General features: G+C 35.6%; 1 protein-coding gene across 13 annotated transcripts in view; it reads right to left on the reverse strand.

Moving 5' to 3' along the window:
* The window catches only part of BPTF (bromodomain PHD finger transcription factor), a 56,378-nt gene that overhangs the window by 28,436 nt on the left and 11,623 nt on the right, over positions 1 to 16,319 (reverse strand). For 10 of the 13 annotated variants that reach the window (XM_035342139.1, XM_035342133.1, XM_035342140.1 and 7 more), the window contains exons 2-9: positions 14,347 to 15,169; positions 7,727 to 7,950; positions 6,336 to 6,536; positions 5,647 to 5,835; positions 2,768 to 2,935; positions 2,447 to 2,622; positions 887 to 1,242; positions 479 to 610 (exon numbers count right to left, since the gene is read on the reverse strand). In XM_035342139.1, coding sequence (XP_035198030.1) covers positions 479 to 610; positions 887 to 1,242; positions 2,447 to 2,622; positions 2,768 to 2,935; positions 5,647 to 5,835; positions 6,336 to 6,536; positions 7,727 to 7,950; positions 14,347 to 15,169 — 2,269 coding nt within the window. Of the gene's footprint in view, positions 1 to 478; positions 611 to 886; positions 1,243 to 2,446; positions 2,623 to 2,767; positions 2,936 to 5,646; positions 5,836 to 6,335; positions 6,537 to 7,726; positions 7,951 to 14,346; positions 15,170 to 16,319 lie in introns of those variants that run through there. The other 3 variants (XM_035342145.1, XM_035342137.1, XM_035342141.1) reach the window with 3 other exon arrangements.

The raw sequence follows: 16,319 nt of genomic DNA on the forward strand, positions 1-16,319 counted from the left end.
CTAATATCACCTTGTATGTATTACTTGCAATATGAACACTACTTTTTTTTTTTTTTTTTTTTTTTTTTTGCTATTTCAATAAAGGCCAACAGCTGCCTGCAACCATTTCTACATCAGACATTTCACTTCTTCTACAGAGCAATGGAAAACAAAAGACTCTACCAAACTCAGCAAGTTGAAAGTTGCTTTTCTAGTCTTCTGAAGTGCTAACACTTGGAGACTATAGCTCAGAAAGAAAACAAACTTGCTTTGCAGGAGCAGTGACACTACTGAAATGTTTTCATGCATTTTCAGTTTTTCTGCTTGAGAAAAAACCAGTTTAAGTGCTGAATACAACAGACTGAAATTCAACTTAATTCTTACAGGTATAGAAAAACGAGTAACTGTAAAACAGAAATGTTCTCATATTCAAAAAGATATATGTATAAAGCATATAAATATATCTCATAGATAAAAAAATATTTTCATCATTTTTTACCTAGTGTGCCCTAAGGATTCCCGCCAGATTGGCAGCATGACAACTGGTTTAATCGCGCATTCCAATATAGCCAGAGCTAGTGCAAATTCTCTAGGTTTGCTGCACATCTGAACAGCCTTTATCCAGTTAGACCTGAATTGGAAAAAAGATAAAAACCTGAAATATATACATGTACTAATATAGCATGCTACGTTAATGAGATCCAATGGGATAAAATCTCCTATATTCTAATACTTCACTCAAATGTGTAATTCTTTTAGTCATTCATCACAACACACAAATACATTGTATTCTAATCTACTGAAGCATGGAGCTTGGAAACCACCAATTTCAAAAAGCAAAGACCACTGCTCATTAATGCTATTAGCAAAAATACAAGAGAAGATACTTTTTCATTTATTAATTTACCTGTGGGAAGCCCAGTTAGGGTGAAGGAATGATGCCGGGATATTGTTTTCTAGCTGGATAATGGTTAGCCTCAAAGTGGATATGGTAAGAACTTTGGACCCATGTACAGACCCATTCCATTTGAACTCTCCAGCCGGAGTCAGACAGAATTTATGCGAGAGATGTCGTCTCTTGTCATGGTCCTCCCTGTGCTGGTGCTTGTTCAATGCAAATGAATTCGTGGCATACTGATTATGATAAACACGATACTTCCCCTCTTGCCCTAATTTGAAATAGTTGTTGATATTTCCTTTCATTACAATTTCCTTCTTTGCATTCATTCGGGAGACTTCACCTTGAGAGTTGACCACCAGAACCTTGTTCAAGAAAGAAACATTTGGAACCTTTTAAAGTCATTCTGTTTGATTATTCATGCTATACGGTCTCAACTGCCTATATGTAAAGTTCATAAAAATATCTTGCATTGGTTTGTAGAAGCAAATAACTTCTAACCAATACATTAAATATAAGTACTTCATCACAGATTGCATATAGACCTATGAAGATCAACACAATTAAAAAAAAGCCACCCAGGCTCTTCAGGAAGTCAAACAGGAACCTGTTTGGCTGCTCTGAATTATGTCTATTGAGGGAGATGGCTTTGGAAAAATAGCCTCACTAAACTGAAGTAAGCTGAATTGTCTGTGAAACACCTCCTGGGTAAATCACAGAATTCCTACACATAGCTAAGCCAACAAATATCTCAGAATTTGAAAACATGGCATGGATAACAACACCGCTCTAGCTACTCATAAAGGAGTTCCAAATCAGAGATGTTTGTGATCAAATAGGCTCACAAACACAATTTTAAGTGTTAACTTACAATGATAACCAACTAACAAAAATAAAATCGATACACCATACAATGACAACAAATGAGTGCAGCTAACTCTTAACATTCAAACATTCCTTTTCTGGAGAAGCTGAGCTATCTCATAACACAAACCTACAACCACACCAAAGATTTATACCAAATGACAGTCATCTGAGAGCTTTCACTTTAGTCTGCATCAAGCAGTGCTACAATTTTGCAATGATTGTTTTTAAATCAACATAATCTGCCAGTACAGACTTGTGGTGAACTGGAAACTTGGCTATTACCCAGGTATTCAAACAACAATCAAATACAAAACACTAGTAAGTTACAGTTCTGGTATATCAGTTCTGAAAGATCTGAAGACAAAAGTGGGAGAAAACGTTTATAACTTACTACTGGATATACAGTAAACAACTCCATAACTTATGACCGGTATGTTAAAGGAAAAGTATGCACACTGGGTCACTGACATATCATTGTATGGATTCAGAGTGCCAGAACAAAGGAAAAGGGGAAAAAAGCTTCTGATATAACATTTTCAGTATTTGCTAATTTATTATTTTAACTTTTTCTAAATGACCTTTACAGTCTGCCAAAATCACTTTAAAAAGTTTAAATATAACTTTTTTTTTTTTAAAAAAAAAGATGATTGGTTTTCTGTAACACTTTTACTACTACTATGAATTTTCCGTAAGTATACGAACCTCTCTGCCTTCTTTATATAACTTATTTGCTTCATGTGCTGCAGCAGCAACCTGTTGGCTTTTCATCTGGCTCAACTTGCTATCTGGATTTCGTAATCTTGTGAGCATTCGCGTCGAACCTGGCGTGCCTTTTCCTGTGCCTGGAGAATCACTTCTTTCACCATTAGACTTATCTCCTGCCCGGGAACAAAAAAAAAAAAAAAAAGCTTTTAAAATAAACTTAAAAACTTCAAGTTTTCTGTTGATGTATGGAAATTACAAAGTAAAAAGATGCATAAAATAACAAGCATGTATTTTTTCTTTTTTTTTCCCCCTCTTTACCTATGTCGTCTGAAGTCTGGGATCCCTCTGCATTTTCAGCATCATCAGGCATCTTAATGGAGTCATTCTGCACAGAGCTCAGCTCACTACTGTTGCTGTTTTCAACATCTGACTGTAGAGCTGCAGCAGACACATTGCTGTTGCTGGGGATCATCTGACCAGTTTCTTCTACAAAAGAACAACTTCATTTTTAGTTTTCCTTTAAAATGTAGATACAAATTTCACTTTATATTTTGGATGAAAAATTTCAAGTCAGATGAACATCCTTTGCTAGACTGGAAAGAAATACCCACAGAATATAAATTCCCTCTAGAGTACTGAATCCATAAAAAGATATTTTATCTTTTTGTTCTGTTTCAAGCAGTTTCAACTTTTACAGCTCTGAAGAACTGAAATCCATATTTGGATCAATGAATTTGAAATACAAAATGTATTTTTTTCCCCCCATAGATGCGTACACTGCGAGCCCTCTACTGAGGCTGTTTTGCTTTTAAGATGCAGATTTCATGAAATTTGGTCTTCCTGCAGCTTCTTTGATTCCTTCTTGATTGTATCATGCATTAACTGTTCCTCAAACCATGACCTTTTCACTTCTCCTTCCATTTTCCACTGTCTTTGATCATCTCAGCACATTAATGCTGAGGAATTCTGATTTCTGTTCCATTGGCAGCACTCTATATCTAAGCTTTTCTACAAACTTAAAACATCAGCTTTCCTTACAACCTGACAGGTCTAGATAGTGCTTCAAGCTCAGTAAGACAATGCATTCTCAGTCCTCAGTTTTCCTTGTTACTGTTTTTCTGGACAGCTGTGGACATTATTGCCACCTCACCTGTCAACACAGCATACTGCCCAAGCACAATCTTTCAACCTAAGCATCAGTGAATTGCAACTATCTAGAAATACCACTCTCTTCCCTGTAAGAAGGCACCACCCTTCAATAGCAATACCTTCTGAATTTTGTGCAAAGACACTGCTTAGATGTTTAAAGCAAACAAACAAAAATTTTTCTGGTTTTAAAACTCTTTCAAAACATCAGGGATTCTGTTATCATTAAAAGAAAACAGACCAAAACCTTCCCCCTATGAAATATTCACTCCTAGGAGAAAGATCATAATGATCCGAGAATCAGAATCATAATGATCAGAATGATCCGAGAATCAGAATCATAATGATCAGAATGATCCAAGAATCATTCTCAGATTCTCAGAAGGTCCCTAACCTGAACATAACTTGATTTCTAGCTTTGCCAAGTGGGTGACTGACATTATTCGGTCTATTTCCCTTTTTAGTAAGAGGAAAATGGAACCATTTGGTGCCTGCTGTTTGGAGGAGAAAGGAAGCATCCAAACTAGACTCAAAATTAAAAGATTAGTACCCATGTTACATTTAACATGGATTGTGATAGATATTTTTGTTCAGGTTTGCAGTTTAATCTTATCTTCCTCTCCTTGGGACCGGCTATTTTACTAATAGCGGTTCAGTATCTCTCCCTTCCTCTGAGGTAAGGGTCTCGAACTGAACCTTCATAACAGGAACACAAGTCTCACTATAAATGTAGTAATTTATAGACCTGAAGAACAACCCCCTTCACACGAGACACATGCACACTTTCCTACAGACAAAGCCCACTAATTTAAAATTAGCTTAGCAGCTTTGGAAGGTGAAAAGTAACTGCAAAAGTATAATAAAGAAGTAATAACAAATACCTCTGCATAAAGTGATTTTTTAAAAATGAAGTATGAACCCATACATGTGTCTGGAACAAAGTTATAAGATACAAATGTTCTCCACTAAATCTCTATGAATTATTTAAACTTTAAAATGGAATAAAAATATGAGTACAGGCAAAAGTATTTGATCAAATGTCTAAAGTATATGCTTTTAGTCCATGCAGTAGCACATTTTCTGTATTTAAAAAGCATGCTAAAAGGCTTCCAGATTATGGTTTCATCTTAACTTTCATTTTCCCTTTCTAAGTAAAGTATTTATTACAGAGTTGAGATGCATCCATATTTATAAGTTGAAGAAGTTAAATCTGTACCTTAACAGAGAACTACTTCTGCAGGAGAGAAAACATTTACTACCACTTTTTCAAACATCACACAGTGGCTACGTTACAGATTTGATTATTTTTGTATTTGTAAAAACTGAAAATATGAGGATAAAACTCTGCTCATTTTAATGGTAATCAGCTGTTTAGAATAACCTTTGGTTACATAGTAAAGCTTGTAACAGAGTATCATTCTAAAATAATGCTGTGATAATTTACGTTACACCAAATCAAGTCCCATTCATTCCTAAAGACTTTTTCTTTAAATACAGTATATTATCACTTTACAATCACTGACATGGCAGAAGAAAACACTGTCAAATACAAGAGCCTCTATGCATACAATGCTGAAATGTGTTTAAAATTCCCAGCAAGCTTGACAATTTTATCTTGAGATCTCAGTGCGATGGCTTACTTATGTGAGTGAAAATACTTTGTTAGTAATTTATACAGTAAATGAGAGGTTAAAATCAGGGTCAGCAGCAAATTAGAATTTGAAATAAACTTTGATAGGATGCTAACAACCATTATGGATCACTGTGCAAAAATAAAATATAAAGAAAATAGAACATAAAAAGCTTAGCCATAGTCATCTTTGGAAGGCATGGAAACAAATGCTGATGTCATGGAGGACCACAAATTTCCAGCACTAGTTGCAAGAAAATTAACTTTGAAATGTTAATGACAACGTAGCAGTAAAGGATGGCACTGCAAGCAAACAGCATGAGTGATATTCGCTGTGAATGGTTTTAGTGAACGAACCAGATAGGAAAAACTGAACAGATTACCCAAATTACAGAGGCATTGGTAACAGTGCCTTCTGTACCTGAGAGTTCCTGAGGGAGCTCTGATGCCACCTTCTTCTCTGCCATGTTGTTGCTATCAAGGGTTTCTGACTGACACCCCATTGCGTTCTTCCCTTCAGAGCAACTAGTCTCTCCTGCAGAAGGATTTGTGTTGTTGTCGTCAGTGCTTGATGTCACAGAGTTACTTTTATCCCCAACGACTGTTGCCTCTATAGTAAAATGCACAACAAAACTTTAGGGATATTCTTTATTATGTAATAGGATGTCATTTGGGGTCACCCATAAAAAGCAACTTCAGTAAATTAGTCCGTTTGATACTGCTGAGCGCTTTTTTTTTTCTCCCCCCTGTATGGTAAAGTCTTGTCTAACACTCAAATTGCTTTCCTCATCAGAATTAAGTAATGTTAAAAAGTTTTATGTAATACTGCTTACTATAGACTTGTTGATCACACCCTGTCAATGCCAACTGTACCTCAAGCCAAGGTATCGACAAGCTAGCTGTATTTAACTAGAGAAGTAGGAAAAGTGGTGAAATTACTTAACAAAAGAAACCATTATAATATACAACCACAGATAAATATTTCTTATTGCTTAAACATAACTTAAAGAATCAGATAAAAATATGTTAACTTTAAGAAACGTGAGGATCTTAACTGAAGAATCACTCTACTTAAATGAAGTTGTAAAAGCACAGTGATAGTTCCTTTACCTTCAGTTTTCACTTTTTCTTCATCTTGCTCAGGGGGTGTTTCCTCGGTTTTATCCTGGTTTCCAGATTCTTCCTTGCCTTTCTCTGTATCTGCCTGGTCATTCTCACCATCGCTTTTGGCTTTCTCTGCCTCATCAGCTGGTGTGTCTCTGTCTTCCCCTATCTCCCCTCTTCTCGCTCTGATAACCTCCAAAATTTCATCTACAATAAAATGTATGTCATCAATATACAACAAACCACCACCTACAAAGCCAAGGAGGTGAAAATAACATGGCATGAATACTGCTTCATTTCATTTAAGAGACAAAAAGGTAACATCTAACTTATTACTTTTGCCTACTTAGGAGCAACAATTCTAAAGGTCTTATAATTGATTTCTCAATTTGTACATCTGTATAATGATGACAAATCCATTTCTAAACCAGAATATCAAACCTTCACACCTTCCCCAGAACCAAAGTTCAAACCTTTCCAAGTTTATATAGCTATTTATTGTTCCAAGGTACATTGATTAACTTCTGGCATGGAAAGATACGCGTTCCTCCACACTTGACATAATATTGGAGCAAATATTTGAGCTTCAATATTTTTGCCATTCCAACTCCTATTCAGTTGTTAAATGTTTATGAGGATGTATATACATGTATATAAGACAGTACATCAACAAACATTTGACAGTTAAGAGCCCTACTACAACACTTGGAATGATCACAATCTGGCACACCCTAAGCAAATCAAAAATCTGAATCATTCAGGACATCCTGGAACAGATGATGTAGACACAGGCCTACAAGAAGTCATCGCTACATATCCAGGCTGGTACACCAGCATGATGCTTCTTCAAAGCTCCATACTCATTATCCAACTGCGGATAGTGGGAACAGTCCTGAACTACAAGCACTGACCTGGCTCCAAACATTTGTGTTACGTTCATGGAGTGGGATGTAAAAGCATTTCCTGCCACACATCCATTCATTTAGTCATATGCTTTCCCAAACAAATAAAGCTACCAAGATGTTAACATTTTGCTAAAAAACACTTCCTTTAGGTCAGTCACTCACTATAAAATGGATTTTAATTCAAAATCCACGCTAAATCAAGATAAAGGAAATGCAGTTTGATACAAACAGGCTATCAGATATAAACAGTAATTAAACTGTTAAAAAGGACTGAACATAAAAAAACAGTTATTCTGACAAACTGATGTAAAAATCTTTTTTTTTGTATGTCCAGAAACTTATCTTTTTTTTTGAATACAAGAACTTTAAGAACACACTGAAAAGAACTGGTAGTGTCACTTTAGTCCAATAAGCACCTTACAATACAATAAATATAAGCTAGTATTTGATTCAAAGTACAACATTTATTCCTGTTAGACTGAATATGCTTACCATTTGCTGCAGAAAGGAAAGACTTGTTGCTGCCCCTTGCTTTGTTAGTAAGGTCCTCTGTAACATCCATGTGCCGATGAATTTCTTCACGCATTTCTTCCAGAGTTTTGCATAGGTCGGCTTCCCAGTAATCTTTGTCTAGGCATTCAATTAACTCTGCCAGCTGTATCTTTGTGCTATAGTACCAGATTTTCTTATCTTTCTCACTTTCTGAATCTTCCTCTCTATAAGAGTATTTTTAAAATATTAATTTTTAAGTATCTGGATAAATGACAAAAATGATTATCACCCTACTTTTTGTAGAGAGCTATTAATGCCAACACCTGAATGTGAATAAACAAACAGAAACAAAGCACATGAGGACACTCATATACACCCCCTTCAGTATCCAAATAATTTCTCGCTTCCCTTCCCTTTTTCATCAGAAGTTCTCATGACGGCTTCCTCTGGAAAGCTTTTGAAGAGTCTTAAAACTGGTTTGTCAAATCTGGCAACAAGGTTCATTCTCATTATATTTAATACTACAGTAACCAGTAATCTACTAAATCTCGAATATTCTGCAATGAAAGAATACGTCTCCAGAATCCAGAAAAGGTAGTGTTTCTGGCTGCAAAATCAGGAAATTCAGGAACTTCATATTCATAAAGTATTTTATATTAGCACCTCTACAGAATTCAGCTGTGAAAGCACCAGAAAGCACATAAACATAATATGATCCTCTGAGATGATGAATTTCCATGTTTATTATCTGGGGTACTTCATGACAGCACAAAGAAAATTACTACACGGACACAGTGTCAAGAGCATCTTGACCAGGCCACTGGATCCGAGTGAGCTCCATACATATCTTGACCAGCAGGCTCTCCCAGAGTGCCAGAGAGCTTAAGGAGGACACTGCACGTGGTTCTGCGGGAGGCTGCGTCATTCCAGCCCATCTCATCAGCCCCGGTGAGCAGCTCAGCCTGCCCATGGGCAGGACCACTCACTGCGAACGATGTACAAATCATGGTGTTGCTTTATAAGCTTGGCCTTCACATGTAAAAGAGGTGCTAAGCTATTGCTACACATGCCCTACCTATTATTAGCCCATTGCTCACTAATAATCTTCAACCAAGTTGACAATGGGTATGAAAAGCTGATTGTAGCTTAAAAGATCTAACTTTGTAATTTTTCTTTTGTATTCCTCTCTACTGGCTGTCTCCACGTGGGTTATGTGTTAAAGATGGGAAAAATGGGCCTCAGATAGTGAGAAATCTGAACATCCGTAAGGCATCCACCAGAGGATTTGCCACATCATATTTACGAAACAACTGTAATATGTGCAGAATGCAATTAGAGTATCACTAAAATAAGATGTCCATGAACTTGATAATAACAGCAATCCAACTCAAAAATAAAATACTGATTTGCCACAACCATTGTTACAAAACAGACTTTGTTTCACTCATATAACTTGGTATACTGCAAAGAAATGCTATGGTTTCTCTCACAATGACCTTTGCTCATGAAAAGCAACTAATTCTTCTACCTTACCATTTACTCACCTAGGCTACCGTTAACTTTTAGTTTTAACAGGTTAGCATGGTACATTTCAAGTTTTTGAGAGAACAACCCAACTCAGAAAGACTGCCCACATACTACACATCAAAAAGGTCAATGCTGGCAATCATTTGAGCCTACGCATATTCTGTAGAGCTTCACGTTAAAGAAAAAAATGACATTTAAACTGTTTCTTTTAAGCCAAGAAAGTTATTTACTAACAGTAACAGGAATGGAAGCACCTTTATTATAGTTTGTGGACAAAAGCCACAGAAAGAGAAGAGAAAGAAACATGCTCAAAAATTAAGATGGAAGGAGAGAAAGGACTACAAGAACACAGGTTACAGAACAAAAGGAAAGAAAAAGGTGAAACAAAACTCTCTACAGAAAAGAGAACCGAAGACAAATAAAAATGAAGGGGAAAGTCACACCTTCTGAATTGTGTTGCTATTTTCCCTGGCGTGATGAAAGTGGCGAGAACAAGGTGTTGGCAGAGCAGCAGTGGTAAGGCTGCAGCTTATGAACACAACTGCTGAACTGTGCTGTTGATAAACTTTGATAAACTTATACTTTCATTACTTCTTAACTCACTAAAAAGCACCTTTGCCTTCTATTTTGAACCCCTACCTTGTCAGACAATTATTAGTTATATTCATATGCCATTTATACCTCTTCTTCTACAGCCTAGTCATGTAGTAATTTGAACACTTGACATAAAAGTCCCATATCCCTTCAGGAAATGAGACTGAGCAGTCCCGGTGCTTCTCCTGGTGCTGCTTCACCTCCAGGGGACTCAGCTCAGTCCCATACATTGTGATGGAGGGAGTAAAAAGAATCACGAGTATTTCCTACCTTTTCAGTCTCCTTCACTGCCTGAAGCTATTCACTATCAGGCCTTACAGGCAACTTTTAACACTGGTAAAAATGAGAACATGGAAGATGCTAGAAAATTGTAATTAACCGTTTGTGAGATACACCCCTTCCTGAATCCCAAAGCAATACATACTGATTAAAAATTGAAGAATTAAGAAAATTGTTTAAACTAAACTTCTGTTAAAATGAAGATTTATTATTATTATTTTTTTTTAAGTGGAAAAAATAGAGACAGACCCACTGAGAACAGGAATAGCACAACAGACCTAGCAGAAAAAAAAATCTGAAGCTGTTTTTGATGGTTGAGGCAGGTACAAACAGCACAGGAATAGTCATTTGTGTTTCACTGCTGCTATCAAAGCGAGGGCCAAACAACCTTTCATCACCTCGCTTCACAGACATTTGGCAAACCCAATGCATCTCAATATTTCCAATTTGTTATGTACATAGTTTTCTGAACTTATAAATCTTCCATTTGTTTGTAAGGAGACAAAAAAGAGAAAATTACAACATTTACCAGTTAAAAAATGCTGTTCCTTACCAAAAAAATGTTAAGATACTGTTACTTAAAATGCAAATTGGGAAGCAGTAAAGTAACTTTATATCTGAAAGTAATTTGATTGGCTTGACTTTCTTGATTTATTCCTTATTCTTCCTTCAGAAACATCACCCTAAATTTGTAAACACTGAAACAAAACCTCAGGAATTATCTCTTGCTTTTTCATCCTGCTGAGATTTGCTCCAGGGTATGTATGGGAAGAGAACCTCCTCACAATGCCCACTTTTCTCTATTTGTAAAACAGAAGAGGTGAAAAAGGGAAACAAAACCACAATGATGGGCTTAAACAAGTGATGAACATGGAAGTTAGAGGCTCATTGAACAACAATAACAATGTAGAAAACTCTTTAAATATGAGAAAAACGTTGGTGTGATGGTAACAAAACTATCAAAAATGGAAGTGGGACAGGGAAGTAACATGCCCTAAAAAACTTTTCTGAAAAAAAAAAAAAAAAAAAAAGGATTTCAGTTCTCTACCCCTCAGGCAAGCCTTCAAATCATTGTTTATGCAAATTGTTTTTAGACCTATTAGTTTCCTTTGATATATTTGATCATATGGCATTAATTCAATTTCTCTATTATTTTTAATAATTTAATGGATCTCAGGTTTTAACATTTGGCAGTTATTCTACAAGTTACCCTTCAGTTATTCAAGACAAGGTATGGTCTGAACTTGTTCAATACACATAGATGGTTGCTTTTGCAATACAGCATGGCTACTGATCTAAAGGATATTAAAAACTGTCAGTACAGAGTTTAATATCTATGTGAATTAAAGTTGCATTTCCCTGGAATTTAGCTATATAGTAAATGCTTCTGTTCCATTACAAATTGGCTTTAGCATGAAGTTAGAAGGCACATTAGGAGTAACTTTAATTACGTTTATGCTCTGTGAAAAACGTAGCAGTTGATCCTGCACATCCCACATTGTACTCTTTAAGAGTCCTACTGCTGCAGGTGTACCAGAATGTCTGTGTGTATGTTTTTTATTCTCATTCCATCAGGATGATTTGGAAAAATTTTAATCCAAACCACATACTTCTGAAAATTTGTTTTGGAAGCATGTGCAGGTACATTTACACAGCAGAAGGCATGGTATGTAACTGCAACAGGAAGGATAGATAACTTCAACTCAGATAACCTGTGTGAGAATATAAGAGAAAGTTAGGAAATAATTAATGGATGAACTGCATATACTCGTCTTTACAAGCTAAAATATGTTTCTATTTATGTTTTGAAACATTTTAACGCTAACAAAAAAATCACTAAAATCGAAAAGCCAATAAAATTTTCCTTTTGCTGTGTTGCTTTATTCTTCATCTGTTCTGATTTTTAACGAAATAGTGATGTGTTTTCTCATTAAATAATGCCCCTATTAGGGCATAAAACTTACATTAATAAAACCTGATTTACCATTTCTGAAACAAATCACTTGCCCATTGAACTCTTAACAGGATGTAAAATTATTTTTTAAAGAGGTTCAATACATGCAACCTTTGAGGACGCCTCTGCTCTTGCAATAGAGGTTATCACCAAAAAGCATAAATTGAAACAACTTTCACATGCATAGATTTACAAAAATGAAAAGCACCGGCATTATTTATTTCAGTTCAAAGTATCTTGAATGTATCAAAAGCTTCCAAATATCAAATACTCCACTCCATTGGGGAAAAAAAACAACATTGTTTTACAAGTTTAGTTTAAGATAATTACCAACCTACCTACATACTGGGGGTGAGGGGGAAGCCTGCCTATTTATCTTAAAATCACCTCCAGAGTAGAGTGATTGTTTTTTTTTTGCTCATGTTGTTATTTCCAAGATCTGTAATGGTGAGCAGAATAAAATCATTCTGCCAGTGCAGTAGAGCATTAAGACAAACTTATTTTTAGAGCAACTTTTTCCTTCAGAGCTTGAGATGAAAGATATGAAAGCCATGCACAGAGGAGACTATAAACTGTTCAACTAAAGCAAAAAGAATATGAAATACATGATGTTCACAAACAGGCTTTTTCTTCTCCCCCCCCCCCCCCCCTTTTTAAATTATTCTCCAAGACCTGAGGAGTTTGTCCTTCATCTATAATTCTCCTATTTTCTTTTACTCTTCAGTGGTTACCAGAAGAGACCCCTTTTTCCTTGTCCTTTGGAAGAGAGAAATACTTTCATTACACTTGCAACAATCTCATTCAGATTTTATGCTGAAAATAATTAGTTTGTACTAGATTTTCAACTCACAAAGATTGATCTTGGGTAAGACTCAACAGACAGGACACCAGTGAGCAACATTTCATCATGAGAATCGTCCAAATAAATTCCAGTGTAATGGATGCAACTGTCTGCTCCGTGGAACAAAAGCAGACTAATAGCACACTGTTACAGATCAGTTACTTTACTGCTTCCAGACTCACTTTGACTCACGAAAACCATCTAGGAATGCTCCACAAATACAACACTACGTCCAGATTCGGTACAGCTACATTCATTAGTTTAGTTACAATCCTATACAAGTTCACCCAGGAGCAACTTCAGTCTGACCATCACATCCACCTGATCCATCTAAATGACAGAGTATAAAAGAGTGTAAAGAGTATAAAAAATTCCCTGCATCTTTTAAAAGACTACCTGACACCACTACAGCATTTATGACCTGGAAAAAAAAAATAAAGAAATAAGATTTTTTTAAAGAAGGGAAAGAACTTGTAGAAAGAAGTAATAATTAATGCTTAGAGCATCAGCTAACAATACATCAGAGACAGGACATTATTTTTAAAGGACGAAAATTAGTACTTGGAAGTGTATAGTTTGAAAGATCTCATCTCATATACAGTCTTTATAATCCCTTTCAAAGACACTGGCTAATACCTTATTGTCTATATATAAGTCTTATATATATATATATATATATATATATATATATATATATGTATGTATGTATGTATGTATGTCTATATATATAGTCTTAAATTTAACTTTTCAGGTACATAATAGGGCACAATGCCCACACTAAGGAGAGTTTGATAATTTTTGGTGTTTATTACATTAGTATCTCAAAATCAACCACTAACAGGAAATTGTTTTAAGTGGTAGAAGACATCTTTGAAGACAGGCACATCTTGCCATTTCAACTTTGTTTACACCTACAGAAGAATTTACACACAGTATTTTCCACATTTCTGGTTACCTTTTCTCAAGCGACTCTCAGAGTCTTAACTTCAAAGGCAGACCACCAAAACAGTGCAAGTATCCAAAAGCCAAATGCTATCTGAGCAGGTGACAGTAATCTAGACACCGTGCATTCACAAAGACAGTTAACTGATGTTTCAGTAACTTTTACAGAAAACTGGTGTGTTCTCACTGAAATTTGCTTTCTTTTCTTCATATTCACTTGTTTTAGATACATTAAAATTAAGCCACTGTCCTGATTTTTTTCCCCCTTTTTTACCCTTTTAATGTTATAAGAATATATAGTTTGTAGAAAGTAATGGAATAATTATTCGGTCTTTAGAGTTCTATTTACTAAGAAGTAAGTAATGGTCTTATCTAAAGGAAGAATAATTTTAAGAGAACAGCAACTTACAGGATAGTCATTTGTAAATATACATTCAAGAAAATACTATTCTTCAGAAAACACTAAATAATTAGTTTACTTACATAATGATTCTTCTGTTCAGGAACCAGTATTTCCGTCTATGCCTGTCATATCCAATTGGTTCATGCCGAATGTATGGTTTATTTTTTTGGATTTCAGCAACACAGTCAGTTACTCCAGGCACCTTATGTGCTACGCAGACTTCACACTGCCATTCGTCTTCCGGTACCTCTTCAAGAGGTGGTTTCACGCACTCTAAATGGTACACAGCTGAACAAGTTTCACAGCAAAGCAAATCCCCAAGTTTGTGACAAACCCTACAATGATCATCATATTGAATAACACCTTCTGACATTAACTCTTCGCGTGCAATGTTTGTTGTAAGAAACTGATCCACTAAGAACTGCAGAACTTTGATTTTATTCTCTACTGGTCCATAAGGATAGTCCTCTGTCTCTTGATAAGGAAGAACATGATGATATTCCTTGTCACTCTCACAATATACCCGCAGAACCTCTGGCCACGTCATTCCATCTATGAAATACAAAGTGGAATTAACGCTATCTTTGAGGTCAGCAGGTCCAAAGGTAGTATTTGAAGTGTCTTCTTCACGTAAAACTGCTTTTAAAAGCACTATATGCATCTCTGCCATAAGTGTGCACTGCTCTTGACTTACCAGAGCAGCACAGAAGTCCTCAAAACGAAAAGGAGAGAGACGTAAAACAGTGCCAAAGTTCCTTAGTACCTCATAGATGGCAATAACATTCATTATATGCTCACTAGGCACCATTAAGTCCTCTGAGGATTTTGGAAACTCCAAAGGTGGGATATCTTTTTCTTCCAATATTGGAGAACGAGGGCGATGCACTCTTTGTCTTCTCCTACCTGGAATTAAAAACAACAGTAAGAATTTTGCCATTCACAAATCAACGTTTAAATATCTATCATCAGTGACTATGTCAAACTTTCTAAACAATTGCAAATTAAGGATTCATGCCTTCACAGCCCTGTAAGTGATAATCACCTAACAATCCCATAATTTAAAAGTATAGAAATAAAACACACAAGATCTGAAGTTTTGTTTTAAAAAGTACTTCTATTTCCCATATAACATATACCTATTAAATCTTTAAAATGACATCCAGAAGTTCAATTACTCAAATTAGTTGAAATACACTTCCCTCAGCCAAAGTATCACATTAGGAATTTTCTCATTTTCATTCAGCATGACCAGTTTATCATTCCTTCTTGGAATTCTAACTTTCATCTTAAAGAATCAAGCTTCAGACAGCAGGTATTTTGTATAAAAATTCTGCTAGCTATTTTCCTATTCAGCAGTAGTATACAAGGAAGATTATGTCAAGCAGGTGTCTTAGGACATCAATTCAGTTGAATTGAAACACAAAAGAGAACCTAAATCACTATCCACTGCTTTCTAACTAGAATATTCCTCCTGGATATCAACAAGTCAGATGTGACACTTCCGAAATTGCTTCATAAATTCCATTTTTTAAAAAAAAAAAAAACAACAGAACACCACCAAAGCACTTCAATAAAACAATAGAGATCCACTAACGGAAAGAAAAAGCTCCAGGCATAATTAATTCAGTTTGTTAGATGAGATGCTTGTTTCCTGTCTTTACTTCCACTATCCTAGATGCCAAGCAGAAGGAAAAATTCAGACCATCTCTAACTAATTAAACCATAATTTGGTTTAAAACTAAGAACTACGATGAAAAATGTTTTAGGTCCTCTGATAAACATACCATGAATCTAGTCAACAAGTAAGTTTCATATTTGTCAGTTCTACACAGTGAAGCGATCTACAGGAAGCAATTGATTCAGAGAAAATCCGAAGGAAAAATGAAGCTGTCCATAGCAGGAATTTCATACGCACACTTCAATAAATAGTGACATATATCTGAGACTGAAGAGTGGTACAACCATTATTTTGGAATTTCAAAATTACTGCTAATTTCTTGATCAAAGTCTGTGAACAATAGATCCCCCCCCAAACGAGCTCAAAGAAATTAAG

The sequence above is a fragment of the Oxyura jamaicensis genome, chromosome 18 (genome assembly GCF_011077185.1).
Source record: "Oxyura jamaicensis isolate SHBP4307 breed ruddy duck chromosome 18, BPBGC_Ojam_1.0, whole genome shotgun sequence".
NCBI classification, from domain to species: Eukaryota; Metazoa; Chordata; class Aves; order Anseriformes; family Anatidae; genus Oxyura; species Oxyura jamaicensis.